Source organism: Lissotriton helveticus, chromosome 5_1, assembly GCF_964261635.1.
Source record: "Lissotriton helveticus chromosome 5_1, aLisHel1.1, whole genome shotgun sequence".
NCBI lineage: Eukaryota > Metazoa > Chordata > Amphibia > Caudata > Salamandridae > Lissotriton > Lissotriton helveticus.
Genome location: NC_136065.1, coordinates 1,662,416,484 through 1,662,437,557, shown reverse-complemented (window position 1 = coordinate 1,662,437,557; position 21,074 = coordinate 1,662,416,484). Strand labels below are relative to the sequence as shown.

The window sequence follows — 21,074 nt, the reverse complement described above, 5'->3', positions numbered from 1 at the left end:
TAGACCATCTGCCTGCTACACAAACTAGGCTTCACAGTAAATCAAAAAGTCACATCTCCAACCATCCCTGTCTCGACAGTATCTGGGTGCCAAAATAGATACCTCCAAAGCAATTGCATCCCCCAATCCAGCAAGGATACAAAGTATACAAGCTCTTATACAAAAATTCCAGCCGCAACACTCACTACCAGCTCGAGTGTTCATGCAATTAATTGGAATGATGGCATCTTGCATCTTCATAGTACCACACGCAAGACTCCAAATGCACCCCCTGCAAGAGTGCTTAGCAAGACAATGGAACCAGGCTCAACAACAAATAACAGATCTGGTGGTGGTATACGACCGGACACATAGCTCTCTGCAGTGGTGGAACACCAAAAACTTTTCCAAGGGCCGGCCGTTCATAGAGACAGTTCCACAAGTGGTGCTAACCACAGACTCATCTCACACAGGCTGGGGAGCACATTTGGAAGAACACACAATACAGGGCACATGGACACAGCAACAAAAGCTACTCCATATAAATCATCTGGTGTTACCTAATTACCTATCGGGCAAGGCTGTATTAGTCCGTACCGACAATATGACAGCCATGTATTCCATCCAGAAACAGGGAGGAACACACTCCTTACAGCTCTCCCGGCTGGCGCAGAGCATATGGAAGTGGGCCATTCCTCGAAAAATCTTTCTGTTAGCAGAACATCTACCAGGAGTTCACAATCAAGTTGCGGATCTGTTAAGTCATCATAGACAACCGATACACGAGTGGGAACTTCATCCTCAAGTTCTTCTGCCTTTCTTTCAGAAGTGGGGCGAACCAGACATAGATTTGTTCGCCACACACCGCAACTCCAAATACCCAAGCTGCGCCGCCAGATATCCACACCCTTTGTTCAAAGGCAATGCGATATGGATATGTTGGTCAAACAAATATGCGTACGCTTTTCCAACTCTCCCACCAATTCTGTTAGTAATACGCAAGCTATAGCAACATTCCCTCTCATTGATTCTCATAGCACCAACGTGGGCAAGACAACCGTAGTACACCACACTACTAGAACTCTGTTGTTACCACATCAAAAATTAAAACTCTCTCCACATCTACTGACACAGAACCATGGAGAAAATCATGCATCCGGACCCCATGCAGCTCAACCTAGCGATTTGGCTCCTGAGATATTAGAATTTGGATACCTCAATCTTCCTGATTGCATGATTGTTATAAAAAAAGCTAGACGTCCCACCACTAGAGCATACTATGCAGCCAAGTGGAAAAGGTTTGTTGTTTATTGCACAAATAACATTAACCCACTAGATGTTTCTATTCAAAACATCATGTTACCTGCTCCATCTACAAAGATGTAGTTTGGCGTACTCCTCAATCAGGTTACATCTTGCTGCTATAGCAGCTTACCTTAAAAACCGACATCTGTCATTATTTAGAGTACCCACCATCAAAGCATTTATTGAAGGACTCAAAAGAATAATTCCTCCCAGGATACCGCCCTCCTATGTATGGGATTTAAACATTGTTCTCACTAGACTTATGGGTCCTCCATTTGAACCCTTGCATAAGTGTGAATTACAGTTCCTTACATGGAAAGTTGCTTTTTTATTTGCTATTTCCTCACTCAGAAGAGTAAGTGAGATCCAGGCATTAACAATTCAAGAACCATTCCTACAACTCCATCACAACAAGTGGTTCTTAAAACAATCCGGAAATTCCTTCCAAAAGTCATTTCACCGTTCCACCTCAATCAATCTGTTGAGCTTCCAGTATTCTTCTCTCAACCACAGACGGTTCCTGAAAGAGCTCTCCATACATTAGATGTATAAAGAGCGCTTCTCTACTACATTGATGGGACAAAACCATTTCGTAAAACAAAACAATTGTTTGTGTCCTTTTCTCCTCCACATAAAGGTAATCCCATTTCAAAAGCTGGGATTGCAAAAGGGATTGTTAAATGCATTCAAATGTGTTACCAAAAAGCAAAGCACACTCAATCCATTCCCCCAAGGGCCCATTCCACACGTAACTTAGGGGCATCTATAGCATTTGTAGGAAATATTCCCCTAGATCAGTGGTTCCCAAACTTTTGACCCCCAATCAGTCACCACTGGAAGCCGGGGACCCCCAAGCAATTTCTATGAGTTAAATTTCAAATATTAAAACAGTAATTCGAAAAAATACACACGTGTGCACACAAAACAAATACTCCAAGTACTTAGGGGCGGATTTACAATAAGTGACGCATCCATGCATATCAGCAGGGATGCGCCACTTATTGCGCCATGCATCCGCCACCATTGATGCGCCGCATTTACAATGCTGCGCCTCATAGGGGAAAAAAGCACTGATGCATGACGCATCTGTGCCGTAAAGGTGGCGCATTGCTGGAGTTCCGTCGAAAGTGCGACACAGCTCCAACAATGCTCTGGGGGGCCGAATCTTGTTAATGCTGCGTCAATCCTTACGCCTGCTTCAAGCAGGCGCAGGGTTTTGACGCAGCATGGGCCCCAAAGTGACTGAGTGAAATCTTGTAGATTTCACTCAGCCACTTTTAGGAGGCGTTCCTGAGCCGGAACGCCTCCTTCTGGCGCAGGGCTTTACAACGTGGCGCATCTCCCAGATGCGTCACGTTGTAAATACCCTGCACAATGGCGCATCTTTTGCGCCACCGCTGCATCACGAAAGGGACGCAACAGCGGCGAAAGAGGCGCAAGGGGCTTGTAAATCTGCCCCTAAGGATTGTGGGGCCAGATGTACGACCATTTCATTTAGCGCCTCGCAATTGGCGACACATTGCGAGTGGCAAATTGCGAGTCGCTAAACGAAATGTACAACAGTGTGTTTAACACTGTTTCGGATTCCCAATGGGGTCGCAAATTGCGAGGCTCATTAATATTAATGAGCCTCTCGCAATTTGCGAGCCTATTGGGAATGCCAGCCCTCCTAGGTATGGTGCCTGCTGGGCTCTGCAGGCCACCATGTCTGGGACTGCTTTTAAATAAAGCAGTTTAAAAAAAAATTGCAGCCGATTTACCATGCATTTAAAAAAAAAGAAAAGAAAATGAAACGTTTTCGTTTAATTTTCTAAGGGCTAGCAGAGGTCCCTGGGACCACTGCCTGCCCTTAAAAAATAATTTTGCATGCATTTGCAAAGGGTAAGGGGTCCCCTGGGGACCCCTTCCCATTTGCGAATGCATTACCATCTACTTAAAGTAAATGGTAATTGCGAGTGTTTTGCGACCTCAAAATATTTGTACATGGTTTTAAGGCTCGCTATTTGGAAGGGAATGCCCCTTCCATATAGCAAGTTACAAAACTTATTTAGCGAGTCGCAAACGATTTGCGACTCGCGAAATAGGCAATGTACATGGCCCAATACGTTTTTGCATGTGAAAGCGGGTTCACGAACCCGTTCGCGCATATAAAAATGGATCGTACATATGGCCCTTAGTAGTTTATATTGAAGTAATAGCCCCTCTGTCACATGTATTTCATTTGCTTTATAGCATCTCTCATACCATTGTAGGATGTCAGAGGACTTTACATCACACACATATAGAGACATTGAATCGTACATGTAAATCAGTGTGAATTTAAAATGTTTAAAGAGTGCTTGATCTGGAAAAGCACAAACTCAGGATTCAGAACATAACACAGTGGCTAGCACTGACTTTAACATTAAAAATGTATTTCCACCCAAATAAATCTTTTTTGCAGCATCAGGATAATGAATAACTGGGGAAAAACAAAAGTTACTAACTGGTACCATGCAGTTTGCAAGCTGCTCTTTGATGACAGTTTATAGGTCCCTCTGCTACATTACGATTGTCACTTATGAAGTGCACAGTAACAAAAGAATCTCTGTGACAAAAGCAGTAACCACGAACCTATCCACATATAATGCTGCTTTTTAAAATGCATGTTACACGTTCTTTGCAGTAGGCACATTAACCCTCTGTGCTACATTAGTTAAGACAAAGCTGCCACTAAACAAAACTCTCCTCATGCTCCAGCAGGTACATTAATCACTGGCTTTATCTTGACACTTTTATTGTTGCTGGAAAGCTGCTAATTATACAAGAAACTTTTCTGTGCTTTTAAAACTGTTGCCTGCGGACCCCCTGAGAATGTGTCACGGACCCCTGGGGGTCCGCGGACCACAGTTTGGGAAACACTGCCCTAGATCATTGGTCTTCAAACTTTGATGCTGAGACCCCTCTGTCGATAAATTTTATGTGTAAGGACCCCCTCCTGACAAAAATTTCTAGAACTTGGTCCTCCTCATCATTGCCAACTATCGACAACCATAAATGCCCCCAATTCCCATAGCAAATCATTTTTACATCGGAAATAAATAAAACATGGTTTAGCAAACCAAAGGTCAGTAAGAGAGCTTGGGGGTGTAGTTAAAGGTGTGGCTAAAACAAAGAGCCTTATTTATGAGGCATTGGCGTAGGGCAGGGCCACAAGTCTTCTTGCTGCGCTGCCCTTCGCCTATGTGAAAGGGCAGGAATGCACCTTGTTTATGAAATATGGTGCATCCCTGTCCTTTCCCCTTACATTGGCACACAAATTGCTGCCTAACACCAACATAGGCAGGATTGTTTTTGTGCAGGAAGGGGCACCGTCCTGCAAAAAAAGAATCCTGAGAGGGGTTTTCCTCTTTCTATGTGTGCTGCAGATTGCAGCACACATAGAAAGAGGAAAAACAAGGAGAAATGAAAACATTTCTCCTCGTTACGCCTGCTGTGGGGAGGCGTAAGGTTTTGGCACTGCCCCAGGTTTACATGGTTTTACAAATTTGGGGCAGCATCAAAATCCATTGGTGTTGCGTGAGAACACCCACCACAATGCCTATGGAATGCCTACTTGACATCGTGCAAGGCAACGCAGCGACTTGCTCTGCTTTGTCTTACTCCATATCTATGAGGCCATGCAAAGCCATGCAGGGTGACTTTGCGTCGCCTCATAGATATGATTGAGACGCTTGTGACGCCAAAGCTTAAAAAAAAGTGACGCACCGGCAGCGCAAGCCTCTCCTAAATCAGCCCCAAAATATTGTTAGTTTTTTAAGTCTTTCACCATCAGGTAGCTACATATAAAATAATGGGTAGCTTAAATGAAAAATACATTTACTCAACGTGAAATGCACTATTGTACATTATGAAACCTCTATCGCACTGCAGAGGTCTGTGTGTATTTTTAGTGCTATGAGGTTACAGCTGGTGACAGAAACCACACTAAATGTGTAGGTAGTTTTATACTTGCATTACACACATTATAATATAGACTGCTACAAACTGCGCAAATAGTTGTAAAATAAAATGGAGCTTCCAAAATGTAGAGCGGAGTAAAAATAGACCACAAGTAACGTATTTTTTTTTGTTTTGTTTGGGATACCTGTCCCTTCAACACATCCCCAAGGGTACTAAGCACTGTGTAAATGCAGTTATGGTTAAAAGCATGCACTTCACTGCCCAGTTGTCAACTCTTTGCACCACCATGCAAAAAAAAATCTTTACCATCACAATGCTTGTATTGATTCAAGCAGTTAAAGCCAGAACCACTCCCAAGCACCCTTTACATTTGCAGATTCACTCCTAGCGCACATTTGCATGTCATTCAGGCAAGCAGGCACCCTGGCATAAACACTTACTTGAATGAATATTTTACCAGGCCTCTTCGTTTTACAGACCATGAGAGTCAATTAACTTCAGCTAAAGCATTTTAATGATCAGAATGAAGGTTCCTGGCCTTTGTCCAAAAGGAAAAGCACATTTTGCATTCCAGGCTGATTGAAGACTGCTGCCCAAGATGATATCTGCAAAGCAGCTACATGGTCTACACCGCACACATTTACAAAACACTACTGTGTAGATGTGCAAGCAAAACTAAAAGCTAGTGTGGGCCAGGCTGTACTCAAGACATTATTTCAAACTACTGCAACAGATACTGGTGGTCGCCACTAAGGGAGAGAACTGCTATGCTATCAATGCACCAGTGTGTGGTCTGCAGCCCATATGCCTCGAACGGAAAATGCTACTTACCAGTATGCATTTGTTCTTGGCATGTAGGGCTGCAGAGCCGCACACGCCCACCCGCCTCCCCGGCTACCTATATCTGTTCCAGTAATATCTTAATTGGATACACAATTCATGGACATCCTTTTCTGTACTCCTACAACTCCATCATTTTCCCAATGGCGAAAAATAATCTGAAGATGGAGTAGATGCCCATGCTCACTACGCTCTACAGGAGGAGTCATCTACCAAACACTCTTCCAAGACAACAACCAAGTGTAATCATCCGGCCCACCACCAGATGGCGATCTATGCACTAGTGTGTGGCTCTGCAGCCCTACATGCCAATAACAGATGCATACTGGTAAGTAGCATTTTCCTTCCAAACAGCAGGCGAGGCTCCCCCACCAGATAAAGAGTCTAAACTCCTAATCGCCTCAGGCAAACGAACGGCGTCACAGGCAGCAAACATATGGCGTATTGCCAATACTCTGGCACTACTAGCAAGGTACGACAGAGCACATTATGATGAGTTAGAATCCATAATGCAGCTCCTTCCAGACAAGTAAAAAAATAGGGCCAATGAACTTAAACAAGAGGGTAAAACCATCACCAATACCTCTATTCGTTGTGCACTAGATGCAGCAGATACTGCTTCAAGGGCAATTAATACAAGTGTCCTTTTGCGTAGGCATGCCTGAAGTACAAAGTGCCATCCTCAACCAACCCTTTGATGAGCAACACCTATTTGGGCCGAATGTGGACGTATCCCTTGAAAAAATGAAAAAGGATACCGTCACAGTTAAATCTAGGGGAGCTTTGCAGTCACTAGCTCCCAGACGCTCCTTTCGTCGCTCATCCTACGGAAGCACCGGCAGAGGCAAAACTAACAATTCCCGCTCTGCCTCCACCCCCGCCCGATGACTTCCCTACACTTCCCAGTTGGGGGAAGACTACAACAACTCCTTCCTGTCTAGACCAACATCACATCAGACAAGTGGGTGCGACAAATAATTCAATCCGGTTACTGTCTCGAACTAACATATACCCCCCCAAACATACCACCCAAACAGCGCCCAATGTCACAAAAACATTTGCTTCTGCTGAGACAAGAGGTAATATCCCTCCTACAAAAAAGCGCAATAGAACTAGTTCCACCACATCAACAAAACAAGGAGTTTACTCCCTGTACTTTCTTATCCCAAAAAAGGACGGCTCTCTAAGGCCTATTCTAGACCTCAAACAACTAAACCTGTACATACAATCAGACCACTTTTCATATGGTCACACTCCAGCAGGTCCTTCCTCTCCTTTTACAAAACGACTTCCTTGCCACTATAGATCTCAAGGACGCCTATTTCCACATTCCCATTCACACAGCACACAGAAAATCTCAGATTTGTACTAGATGGTCAGCTCTATCAATTCAAGGTACTCCCATTCGGAGTCACGGCACCACCAAGAGTGTTTACAAAGTGCCTAGCAGTGGTAGCAGCACACTTAAGACAGCACATTCACGTCTTCCCATATCTCGACGACTGGCTCATAAAAGCCAGCTCATACAGTCAGTGTATACAACACACTCACACCACCATCCAATTACTCCACGACTCGGGGTTCACAACAAACCACAACAAGTCCCATCTGCAACCGTCCCATGTACAACAATATCTATGTGTCACAATAAACACCAACAGCGCTAGCTTATCCCTCTCCTGCCAGGGTAACAAATATGCAAGCTCTTCTGACACAATTCCAACCGCAACATTCTTCTAGCCCGAGTTTTCATGCAACTCACAGAAATGACGACCTCTTGCATATTCATAGTGCCTCATGCAAGACTACAGATGCGTCCTCTTCAAGAGTGCTTAGCATGCCAATAGAACCAGGCTCAAGGTCAATTAACAGACCTAGTGTAGGTAGACAGTCGGACTCACCACTCTCTGCAATGGTGGAGCACCAAAAACCTTTCCAAGGGCCGCCCGTTCCTAGAGCCAGATCCTCAAATAGTCATGACAGCGGACGCATCGCACTCCGGCTGGGGAGCTCACCAATTGCAGCAAACCATGCAGGGCAAGTTGACACCTCAACAAATGTTACTTCACATCAACCAGCTGGAGTTACTGGCTGTATTTCGAGCCCTAAAAGCATTCCAAAAGCAAATATCTGGCAAAGCTGTCTTAGTCCGCGCAGCCACATGACAGCCATGCACTGCATAAACAAACAAGGAGGGACACACTCTCTGCAACTCTCTGTAAGAGCAGCAGATATGGGCTATACCTCTAAACATCTTCCTCTTAGCCCAACATGTTCCAGGGGTACAGAACACCGTAGCCGATACGTTAAGTCATCAGACACAACAGATTCACGAGTGGGAACTTCATCCACACGTTCTTCAACCGTTCTTTCAAATGTGGGGACAACCTTAGATAGACTTCTTTGCCACCCATGAAAACGCCAAATGCCCAAACCTCGCCGCCAGATATCCACACCCGCTGTCCAAAGGCTATGCGATATGGATGAACTGGCCAGGCAAATTTGCATACGCTTTTCCACCTCTCCCACTGCTTCCACTAGTGGTGCGCAAACTACAACAACATTCCCTGACTCTCATTCTGGTTGCTCCAACTTGGGCCAGACAACCTTGGTACACCACACTGCTGCAACTTTCTGTGGTACCGCACCAAAAGCTATACCGATCTCCACGCCTCTTAACCCAGAACCATGGAGAGATCAGACACCCGGACCCAGCTCAGCTCAACCTAGCGATCTGGCTCCTGAGGTCCTGAGGTCCTAGAGTTCGGTTATTCTAACGGTTAGGTTATTCTAACTTTCCCCCTGACTGTATGAATGTTATTAAAGAAGCTAGACGGTTAGACAGAAGGACCAAAGCAGCAGACCTGGTCATGCACAACGATTCATTTGTTTCCCAATTAATGGTGGTGCAAACACTTCTAACATCCGCTGCCGTAGGATGCGTGATTTACAAGAATATTGAGACAGAAAAAGAAGGTGCACTCTAAGAAAAATCAGTGTCAGGAGTTGCTTTTTTGTATAAATTCTTCTTTATTTTGAATTTCTTTCAAACATCATAGGCACAGCCAACGCGTTTCGTTCCACTCGTTGCCTTTTGGAACTTCGTCAGGGCAATAAATAATAAACTTGAGACTTCAAAGAAGTAAAGTTCGAAGTGCCACACAGTTCCACATATTACGCTGTGCAGGCCGGACGTGCGTTCTCATAAATAAGGATAGCGTATATCAGCCTGTAGGTCCTGGAGTAATCTTGTGTTTCACGCAGAGAGATTAAGAACCCGTTTTCAAATTGTGCCAGCCTCTATTCGTATTACAAACGTCGAGGTTCCCCGGAATGAAATCACAGACCAAGTGCTTGTGAGCAGTACCGGAAACTTAAAGTACAACGTGCCGAACCTATGATAGGGTATCGGCTCTCAGACCCTCGGCGTGTGCGGCGTTCAGCCATAAAGGCTTTTATGTATGGCCTCAAAAGAATAATTCCTCCCAGAGTACCACCTTCACCTGTGTGGAATTTAAACATTGTTCTTGCATGGTTAATGGGACCTCCCTTTGAACCTTTACATAAATGTGAACTTCAATTCTTAACTTGGAAAGTTGCTTTCCTAGTAGCTATTACTTCTCTAAGAAACGTTAGTGAGCTACAAGCATTCACCATTCAAGAACCTTTTCTGCAAATGCATCCTAATAAGGTTGTTCTCCGAACCAATCCTATATTCCTTCCAAAAGTCATTTCACCCTTCCATCTCAATCAATTTGTAGAGCTGCCCGTATTCTTCTCGCAGCCACAAACAGTCGCAGAAAGAGCTCTTCATACCTTGGATGTCAAAAGAGCATTGCTTTACTACATTGAAAGAACACAACCCTTTCGTAAAACTAAACAACTTTTTGTGTCTTTCTCACCACCACCCAAAGGCAACCCCATATCAAAATCTGGGATAGCTAGGTGGATTGTCAAATGCATACAGATTTGCTACCATAAAGCTAAACGTGCGTTATCTGTACCTCCTAAAGCCCATTCTACAAGAAAGATAGGGGCTTCAATGGCATTTTTAGGGAACATTCCCTTAGATGACATCTGCAAAGCAGCTACATGGTCTACCCTGCACACATTCACAAAACACTATTGCAATGTGGATAACATGTCTGGAACTTCTTTCTCCTTTGAAGGTAACAGTTCTTGAGGACCTTGCTGGTCCCACTGACTAGCTCCCTGCCAAAGTTGATCACCCCAAGTACTTCTAACTGACTGCATTGGCACTTACCTAAGTTTTCTTTGAAAAAGTGTCCATTTTGTTGACTTTGCCAAGGCTTGTTCGCTGTTAAGTGAACTTGCTCTGACTTATTGCTTGTAAAATCTGTATCTTAGGAATACTTTGGTGGATCTTTTTCGTTGGAGTGTCTAAATTCTTATACAAATGCAGTATATTTTTGTAAATTGGTGTCCGATTTCTTGAGTATTGTGTTGATTTATTCTTCAATTGATTTGGCCCTGTTTAAATGCATTACTCATGTTCCTCAGTGTAAGCCCACTGCTCAGTGGCACAGCTACCCAGGGTAGAGTTTAAGGTTTGATAGACTGAAAATAAGGGTCCTAAAGGGAATAGTGAGTGTATTACACGATGAGGATGCACAACTACTCCATATAATACACCACACTTCCTCACAAGTCACATGGGCCTCAGAACATACGTTCTTGAAGCAATTACTGAATTGATTTGCAGCCACGCCGAGAGGTTGAAGTGGGGCAGTCTGTACTTAGGAACGTCTTTGCGTGCACTCCCTTGTCTACCAACTGCCGAGGGTAGGTAATACTGCTGCGTAATCTTTGCAAAATATGTTAATCTGAAATAGATTTCATGTTGCAAAAGTCACCTGTAATTATGTCTTTGCAGCTTGAAACAATTATAGGTTCACATGCAACTCTCACCTCCCAGTGTAAGGCTTGTGGAATGCTAATAAAAGCTTAAAAAAGGTTTGGGAAAACCAAGATCCTTTCGGACCCACCCATTAGATGGTGAGTTTGTGCAGTGAACGTGAATCTAGAAGAGGTTCAAACTGCTAAACCAAATATACAGGTAAATAATTGGTTTCTTATCCACAATGTACAATCTTTCCTTTGGGGTAGTGCAAAGCATGCCATTATCCTGTATGTTGTTTTCCTAAAAAAAAATGGTAACCTTAGAATTCCTGCCTTCTGGCAAGCATGCTGCCTGTCGGCATCAACAGTATTTAAAGTTTGTGACGGTCATTAATATAACCATAATGAAGATTCAGGGAAATAGATATTCCTTTTGCTTATTCTTGTTCTTTGTGAAATGTAATAAGTATATTCAAGAACAATGAGTGCGGAAAGTTAGTGGAAGAACAGATTAGAGTCATGCGAGCGCAAGATGGAGTGATGTTTAAAAGCTGGTAAATATGTGAGGCAGTCTTGTCCATTGAGGACCATTAATCCTCAAGTTCTCTTATTTCCTTCCCAGTTTGCTGAAGCAGAGTGTGCCAGACGAGCCCTGGAGCAACTGAATGGTTTTGAGTTGGCAGGACGATCCATCAAGGTTGGATATGTGACAGACCGGTTGGACGGTGGCTGTGATATTTCTTTCCCAGACAATGAGGAGGCAGAGCGTGCCAAGGCACTAGAGGCTGCACGAATGCAGCTTGTAGCCAAGCTGGCAGAAGGTGAGAATTGGGTTCCTGGGTCTCTGCATACGAGTTAGGGTTGTCAAGAGAAGTCCACTTTGTTTTTTGCGTAGGAGTGGTGGTGAAACATTTTTAGCCTGGAGAGATCTCTCTGGAGACAGTGCGCCATCAGCGCTAATAGGATGTTAAGTTGTTTTATTTTCTGTTATTTGGTATTTGTGTAGCTCCCATTCCATCAAACTGACCGTAGATTTGACCTCCTGTATTTTGGGCTTCTTGGCAGATGTTTCAATTTTCATTTAGGGTCTCCTGTGGAATAGAGCTTAGAGTATGACAGGATACAGTGTTTGTGTCTCCATATTCTAACTCTAGCTGTGACATAAACTCCCTGCTTCCTTTCCTTGCTGCTTGTTTTTGTCTGTCAGTATGTAGCTTTCCTGATATTGTCTCACATCATTTCTTTGAGTCTACCTGCGCCACCCCTGGTCATCTCTGCATCATCTTGTGTACCCATCAGTACTAGTGTGTCTAATGCTTCATTCTCTATGTATACCATACAGCTGTTTAAACCGGACATTATTCCCAGGGGTTACAGTGGTCAAATAATAAATCTTTTAGGATATTTTATGGGTACTATTGATTTTAAAGATAGTCACGGCTGGGAAAATTTACATATCTATCAAAGGGGATTCTCTGATTAGTTGGGCGCATCAGAAAGACCTTGGGGTCTACCTTGATCCCAATCAGTCTCCTTCGGTGTGTTTGAGAGATCTTCCGCAAGTTTCTGTTATCTCAGATCATGGTGACTGGATCAACAAGTTCCCAAAGGTTTTTGGAAAAAACTTAGTTGTCTTAAGAAATATTTACATCTTATTAAACTTAAGAAGGATTCTCTACCCAAGGTGGCCAAGGTCAGGAATGTTCCCCTGTTAGTTAAGGATAAAATAAAGGCAGAGTTGGACAAGTTGATGGCCAATGGGGTTATAGAAGAGGTGGAAGCCACAGAATGGGTTTCTCCGGTGGTCATGGTCCGTAAGGCCAATGGCGAGGCAAGATTGTGCATTGATTTGAGAGAACTCAATAAGGCTGTCATTGCCGATCATTACCCTCTCCCTAACATCACAGAGATGTTGTCCTCTTTGGACAGTGCCAAGCATTTTTCAACATTAGATCTCTCCTCGGCCTATCACCAGGTCAGGCTTCATCCCTCTTGTCAAGACTTTACCACGTTTATCACTCCTTTCGCCACGTATAGGTTCTTAAGGATGCCTTTTGGCTTGATATCAGCTGCCTCGGTGTTCCAAAGGGTGATGGAAAACATATTGGTTGGTCTTCCTGGTGTTAAGGTTTATCAAGATGATGTTCTTGTTCATGGTGCATCCCGCAAGGAACATAATTTCAGGGTTTGTGAGGTCTTGGGTAGGTTACAGGATGCTGGCCTTACTCTTAGGCTGGACAAGTGCAAGTTTGACGTTACTACCATAGAGTATCTTGGACATTTAATTTCAGGCTCTGGTATTGAACCTAAGCCGTCTCTGGTGGAAGCGATGGTCAATCTTAAATATCCTGAGAACAAAGAGGACTTGGTTACGTTTCTTGGCATGGCTGAGTTTTATAATAAATGTGTTCCAAACTTTGCCCAAAAAACTGAAGGTATGAGAAACTTGCTAAAGAAGGGACAAGAGTTTGTATGGGACAAAGTTTGTTCTGCTGAATATGATCTGATTAAAAATTGTCTCAAGAATGCTCAGAACCTCTCCAGTTTTAATCCTTTGAAGGAGTCTTATGTAATGACAGATGCTAGTTGTAAGGGAATTGGTGCTGTGCTGTTACAAAAGGGTGTAGATGGTGATAATACTGTGTTGTTTATATCAAGGCCTCTGAGAGGTGCTGAGTGTAACTACTCAGTCGTTGAAAAAGAAGCTTTGGCTGTCTATTGGGCTGCTCGCGAACTTAAAAAATTTCTTTGGGGCAAAAGGTTTTCGGTTGTTTCAGATCATAAACCTCTTAAAGAGGTGTTCGAGAACAAAGGTATTGACTGTGTTTCTCATAGGATAAGAAAGTGGGTAGTTGCACTACAGGACTTTGAGTTTACTGTTTCCTATTTACCTGGTTCTAGCAATATTCTAGCGGACTGTTTATCCAGATTGAGTGGTGATTCCATATCTGATGATGAGGAGGATGTATCTCTCTTGGGTGAAGATGGTTCTGAGGATTTTAAGGTATGTGTAGTTACAGGTGGTGTACTCACAGAGAATGAATGGTTTACTGAGTTGTGGGACAATTCCATTCTCCAGCGTGTTATGACTTTTGTGCGGGATGGTTGGTGTGAAAAGAAGGAATGTGATGAAGAAAGTAAAGGATTTTGGTCTGGGAGAGACCAATTGTCTGTGATTAATGGATTATTGGTGAGAGGGAGCAGGCTTGTTCCTCCAGGGAAATTGAGGTCTAAAATAATTGACAATGCTAACTCCAGTCATATTGGTATAGCCAAGACAAAAGAGAGGGTCAGAGAAGGGTATTGGTGGCCGGCCATGGATACTCAAATAGAGAGGTCTGTGAGGGATTGTGTTCAGTGCTCTGTTAGTGACAAAATTCCCAAGTACAGGACTCAACCAATGACGATTAGAAAACAGTCTGCAGGACCTTGGATTGACATTTCTTTAGATATCTTAGGGCCTGTCAAAGTTAAGAGTTTGGATAAGTATGGTATGTATTGACATGTTTTCCAGGTGGCCTTTTATCAAAGTGGTTAATAAGGTGGATTCTTCGTCTGTGATGTCATTTTTAGATCATTTATTTCCGGAAGAAGGTTTCCCTAACTCGGTACTAACTGATAATGGGGTGCAGTTCACTTCAGGTGTTGTTGAACATTTCTTGAATGAAAGAGGTATTGTGCATAAACGAGCATCTCTTTATCATCCTGAAAGTAATGGTGTTGTTGAGAGGTTCATTAGGGTACTTAAGGAGGCTATGCAGCTAGCAAAGGTCTCCAGTTATGACTGCGGAACAGGCTATTAAGAAGAAAGTTTGTGAGTATAGGCTCACGGCTCATTCTTCCACGAGGGTAACTCCTTTTGCTTTGTTCAAAGGAAGGTCAGCTTCTACCCATCTCAAGCCCTCTTGGATCTCTTCGAAGCTTGCTGGTGTTGTTGCTTTGGATGATAATACATGTGGTTGGAGGGACCGGGAGCTTGATAAAATGCTTAGGAGGAAGAAAGGGGTATGATATTAGAAAAGCTGTCAAGAAAACTACGGTTAATGTTGGGGACATGGTGAGGATAAAATTACCTGAGAGGAGATTTGGTGTGTCTAAATTTAGCCAACCCATGAAGGTTATTAAACTATTAGGTAATGCTGTCAGGACGCAAGATCACAAAGTTTGGAATCTCAATAGAGTGGCCAAATGCTGTTCTAATGGTGGTAAACTTGACTCTCCTCTTCCTTCCACTTCTTCCATGGAAAATTCTGTGAGAAGATCTGAAAGAGAAAAATCAGCTCCTTCTCATTTGAAAGATTTTGTATGACTTTCTTGTGTTCTTTTTCTTACTACGTTTTCGCTTTTGTTTTGTTGTTGATGGAAGGGAGGTGTTGTAGTGTCTCAGCATCAGCTGGGCTATTCTCACTTGGTGCCTTTCCTGCACATGCTCAGTGTTCTAGGCTGGAATATAACTAGATAAGAATGTTTAGGTCTGAACTAAAGGCAGTTTCATGCTGAGCTTTGGAGGATGAGGTCTCTGTATTAGATATTACAATAAAGCTCACCATTTCCTCTATTCCTGCTTGCCTGTTGTTTATTTACAAGCATTCTTCACACTGTTCCCCATGTTCTTCATCTTGCACATCCTGGAGTCATGTCTCCTGATATTAGACCCATCTCTGCTCTCTCCGGCTTTGCTTAGTCCTCCTGGAGTCCTTCCTGGTCTCCCTTTCTTTACCAGTGTTTTTTCCTGGTCACTCCATGTACCCTTTTGTTAGCTCCAGCCTGTTGGCCCTCATTTCCATGTTCTGAGCCCTTGTCTGCTAATGCCTCGCTGATTTACTGACTCACAGACCCCTTCTACTGCAATTACCCTCTTTGTTGCAGGGTCTGGGATGCAGCTTCCTCTGATGGCGCAGGCAGCACTGCAGTTGAATGGAGCCATCCCCCTGAGTGCTTTCAGTCCAGCTCTCACAGGTAAGTGGGTGTGAGGAAAAATCTCAGAAGGTTTTTTGAAGTTTTTGTTCAGTGCATCGAAGGGGTTGGTATACCAGGCCTATTGAGTGTCTTCAGTCCTATCACAGGTGAGATGGGAATGTGGATTTAGGGGTCTACTGGCTAGTTGTGGGAGCAGAATATATTTTGTATGTTGAGTGCTTCCTTCTCAAGCCTTTCGTTGGAATAGTATATTGAATGAAGTGTTAGGTCTCAGACTCTGGCTCCGTTCCCAACCCTCTCAACAGATATTCGCAATACTCTAGGGACTTATATGTTTATTTGATTTTTTTATTATTTATAAAGCGTGGTGTATGCACAAAGGCATCTTGGTGCTGCTTGCAATAAAGTTAAGGATAGATCCAAGATTAAAACTGAAGATTAAAAAGGCATGTTTTAAGAAGCTTTCTAAAAGCCAGGCAATTACAACAGTTTCTCGTAGAGAGTGGTATGGTGTTCCAAAGACGGAATGTGGAGAGTGCAAAGCTTCTCCCTCCCCAATTAAAGTTTTTAAACGGTTAATTGACAGTCATGCAGTTCATAGACCACAATATTCTGTTTGGAGTATGCCAAGTCAATTTATTTCTAAGACGTTTGGGACCATGTGAATGCACTGCTTTGTAAGCTATACACAAAGCTTTGAAGGCTATTCTCTTTTTAATTGGCAACCAATGGAACTCATTTCTAGCTTTGGTCACTGACTCAGATTTTTTAATGTTTGTCAAAACTCTAAACAGCTGCATTTTGTCTATGTATAATGCCCTGCTGGGCAGCTACAAAAATGGAATTGCAATAGCCCAATCTTGATAAGACCAAAGAGGAGACTACTGTTTTCTGTAGCTCCAAAGGTAGAAAAGGAATAATTTTCAGTGTCTAGAAACAGGGTGATGCAAGATGGACATGATCTCGAAAAGACAGTGTACTATTGTGAGACAGTGCCATCTTTCTTGCACGGTATGCCCCCACTTTATGCTGAATTGCTGATGTACTTTGACTGTGCCCTGGGCTCCTGCCAATCAGGTGCCCAGGGTCTGTGTTCGTTCCCTGAAACTGTGTTGAAAGCTAAACCCAATTGGCATCTCTGGCCACATGTCAGCCCCTGGGAAATGGTACCCTAGGTACCCAGGGCACTGTGACCAGAGAAGACCCCTAAGAGCTGCAGCACTTATTGTGCCACCCTAAGAGGCCCTCTACCCTGACACACACACACTGCCTTTGCAGGCTGAGTGTCTTGGTGCAGAACAAAACAGAGTTGACATGGCACACATCCCTTTGTGCCATGCCCACAATACACTGCCCTAGCATACCTCAGTCACCACTCTAGCTGGGTGCCCTATACCAGTGGTGTGGGTACAGGTGCAGTGCTGCCGTTACCAGTATATGGTACTGGGAGGTCGTCATCACGAACCCCGCAGCACCATGATGGCTGCACTGAAAACTGAGAAGTTTGGTATCAACCTTCTCAGCACATTAAACCCACACTGATGCCAGTGTGTGATTTAATGTACAATGCACGACAGAGGGCAACTTAGAGTTGCCCCCTGAAACTAACCCATGACCTGACTGAGAGGCTGCCTAGGCTGCCACCCAGCAGACATGTTGCTGACCCCCTGGGTAGAGAGCCATCTGCTCTTGTGGGCCTGCAACAATGCACATCCTGGGTGAGGTGCTAGGCCTCTGGGTAGGGGGAGCTTCAAAGGCATGCCGCCTTTGTGAGCTTCGCCAGGCCACTTGCTGTACTCCGCAACTGGCCCCCACCGGTTCTGACCCCCACTCTGGCGGGAAGACAGGCGGGAAAACCTTAGTGAGGAAAGGGTGTGTGCCAGCCTCTGCCAACTCCACCCATCAGGTGGGGGGAGGCAAGATGGAGCACAACTCCGGGCTCTCGCCGTCTTGAGGATGGGGAGCCCTACCCAATCAGAGACAGGCTCCTGCCCCCCTCCCACAGGAGAGTGTCAGGATAGGGGGTGTACTCACCCCAGGGAAGAGACCCATTGGTCCCTGACCTTCCCATACCTGTAACACCCCTAAATCTTGTATTTAGGGGCACCCTGAGCCTTCCTTCCTCAGATCCTGATTCCGAAACTACAAGAAGAAAGAAGACCTGCCGTGCAGCTGCTAACAAGAGGACAACACCAACTGACGTGGCCACAGCCCTACAGGCCTGTCGACCCTCGAACCTGCTCCTGCTAAGTCCTGGCGTCTCCTGTGGTCAGCAATCTCGAAAACCCCGGAGGACCTGACTGCCGTGCTCATCCAAAGACTGGGACTCCCACGAGCAGTGGTTCTGCTCAAACAGCAACAACCCCTGGTGCCAGCCAGGAACCGCAAATCCAGCACACTCTGCGCCCGGCCCGTGCCGGAGTGAACAAAGACCACGAGGACGTCCCCCCGGCGACTGTGACCCAGAATCCAGCACCCAAGGACCCTCATTGACCTTCCTGATGACACCTGCAGCCTCACAACCAGGGAACCCTCCAACCGCGACCAGCTGAGGGTAAGATTCCCCGACACCAAAAGACACCTCTGCACCCGGCGCCCCACGGCCCCCTGTGTCCAACTCCTGGGTGCCTACCTATCCTCCAAGATCCCAACTTACCCCTCGAAGTGTTGGTCGCTCCTGAAGTTCCTCCGTCCCCGAGCCTGCAGCCTTTGTTCACTTTTCAACTTTCAAAGTACCCTGCACCCCACCTCCTGAGTGCCCCTGGCAGTGCAACCTTTGTCCTAATCTACCTCCCCATTTGCCCTTAGCAAGTGACCAGGAGCCCAGCTCCCACAGCCGCGTGGCCGGCTTGCCCCCAGCCACCAACCGAAGGCCCCCTGCCTTTCATTGGATAACATTGGGCCTAACTCTCTCTGCACCTGGCTGCCCCTGTGCCGCTGAGGGTGTACCAACTGTACCTTCCTGACCCGTGGGAGACCCCTCAGTCTATGCCCAGACCCTTAACTCTGCCAGTCGAGTATTTACCTAAAAGTCGATAACTCACTTTTCGAGGCATATGAGCTGCAGATCTCACACTGTGCATTAGATCGCCACCTGGTGTTGGGCTCGGATGATTGCATGTTGTTGTTGTCTTGGAAGAAGTCTTTGTAGTCACGAGATAGGTGACTCCTCCCTTGGACGATAGTGCGCATGGGCATCGACTCCATCCTTAGATTGTGTTTTTTCCGCCACTGGGTTCGGATGCAACTTTTCCGCTCCGGTTCGAAATCTACTTTTCAAATAGTTCGACGCATAAAAACTTTACCACACAACTTTCGATATCAATAAATAGACTCGACTTTATCAGCTCGGTTCCGGTCGTCGACGCGGGCCATTGGGCCTATCCACGCCGTGAGGCCTACACTCATGGAAAGGACGCCATTCAAAAGATGCCCCGAGTGTGGATCAAAATTTCCACACAGCGACCATCACGAGGTGTGTAACCTGTGCTTATCGCCAGAACACGACGAGTCGAACTGTACAACCTGTGCATCCTTTTGATCCAAGAAGACCATTCGAGATCGGAGGGCCCGTCGACGCGATATGCAGAGATCAGCTCCGGAACCGGTTGATATCTTCGACGAAGATCCATGTGTCCCAGAGGAAGATTCCGATGATCTCCAAATCATATCAGAGGCTGAAGACTCCGATGACTCCATACCTTCGGGTCAACGAGTGAGAACTACTGCCCATACCCCAGCCCCAACACCTAAATCGAAGGCAAAGGTCAAAACTCTGTCTCCGGGGCCCAGTCGCGACCGAAACACTGCTTCGAAAGCCCCGCCATCAAGCTCGGCTCTGAAGACAATATTAAAGCCTTCCGGGAGCTCCATACCGAGCAAACCGCACGTGCCGATACCACCAGCTCCCTCTGCACCGAACATCAACTCCTTGGAGTCTTAGGGGGAACAAAGAGCACAGGCCGCCCCCACTCAAAAAGTGCCAAACAAATTAGGGCCTGTCCCTCAAGACACTCTTATTTTCCGTTTGGATGCAGGATCAATATAGGTGTGTGCATTATCTTGTCACTACCCCTTCCCTGTTACATCAGGGTTCTTTTAGTTCCTGCGCAAGTGTCACTCGTTGTCAAAGTACACACAAGGTGGCGTTAAAATTGCCAAGCAACCATCACCCATACCACAAAAAATGTGGAGAAAGAGAGTGAGCACCTCACGGTAGAACCGCCATTGGGGTTATCTGGCTAGCAATTACCAGTGTACCCACTTATCATCGGTTGCTCACTCTCGTGAAAGTGGAAAGAAAAAGACAAAAACATAGAAGAAAAGGACAAACAACATGTAGTAATCCTTTTACTTCACGACAGACAAACGAAGTACTGAGTGTCCGTGCCCCAGCGAATACCAAATACAAATCGCTGTTAAGTGTACACATTCACCATTAACCCCTGTGAGAAAAAGGAAAAGTGAATCTCACGCTTTAAAATTGCAGAACTCACTGGCCACTCATGCTTTTATTCTGGGCTGTGAGTGCTCCAAACTAAAAGGCTCACATTGAACCAAGTTTCATGTGAGTCTAGATCGCCAACATGTTTCGTTGCTGTGTTTTAAGCAGCTTAGTCAGGGCAGTTAGGGGTTTACCGCTTTTAAATTCCACTCATATCTGGTTATGACCTGTGATGGTTTAAAATTGACAAAAATAAAAATAAGAATAAAAGAACTGTGAGCCCACAAGTCCTGACCTAGAATAGCCATCCGGCCTGGTCAGAAACACAACACAAGTAAAAAGTCAGTAGGTGTGGCACTTAGATCGTTTACAGCATAATCACCTGAGGGTTGCATCTCTACTGCATACCTGTATTTCTCTCTCAAGCAGATATCCGTGTCATCAAGATCACATATCCTCGTGGGAAAACCCGCCACAGTCTAGGTTTCTGTAGAAATATATACACACACATGCAAGTCAGGAAATCACAGCCACCGCCCACATTACGATATGTCACCATGGGCTGTTCGACTGCCCCTTACGATATCTCTCCTCGCATGCAGTTTGCCTCGTACATCTGCTTTAAAATACTGCATAATGCCATCTTTGTACATCTCATAGCAAAAAATTAACTACACGCTTGGTACAACATTTTAGTGAGGCAGGACATGATCCTAAAGATCTATACTGGGTGGTCCTAGAAAGAGTGGTCTGTGATAGCCACAATGCAGAGAGCATTCTGGCA

The 21,074-nt window shown here is 45.0% G+C and overlaps 1 protein-coding gene across 2 annotated transcripts in view; it reads left to right on the top strand.

The window, feature by feature from the left end:
- RBM23 (RNA binding motif protein 23) overlaps positions 1–21,074 on the top strand; it is a 501,634-nt gene that overhangs the window by 349,132 nt on the left and 131,428 nt on the right. For both annotated transcript variants that reach the window (XM_078644883.1, XM_078644882.1), the window contains exons 11-12: positions 11,549–11,747; positions 15,796–15,885. In XM_078644883.1, coding sequence (XP_078501009.1) covers positions 11,549–11,747; positions 15,796–15,885 — 289 coding nt within the window. The remainder of the gene's footprint in view (positions 1–11,548; positions 11,748–15,795; positions 15,886–21,074) is intronic.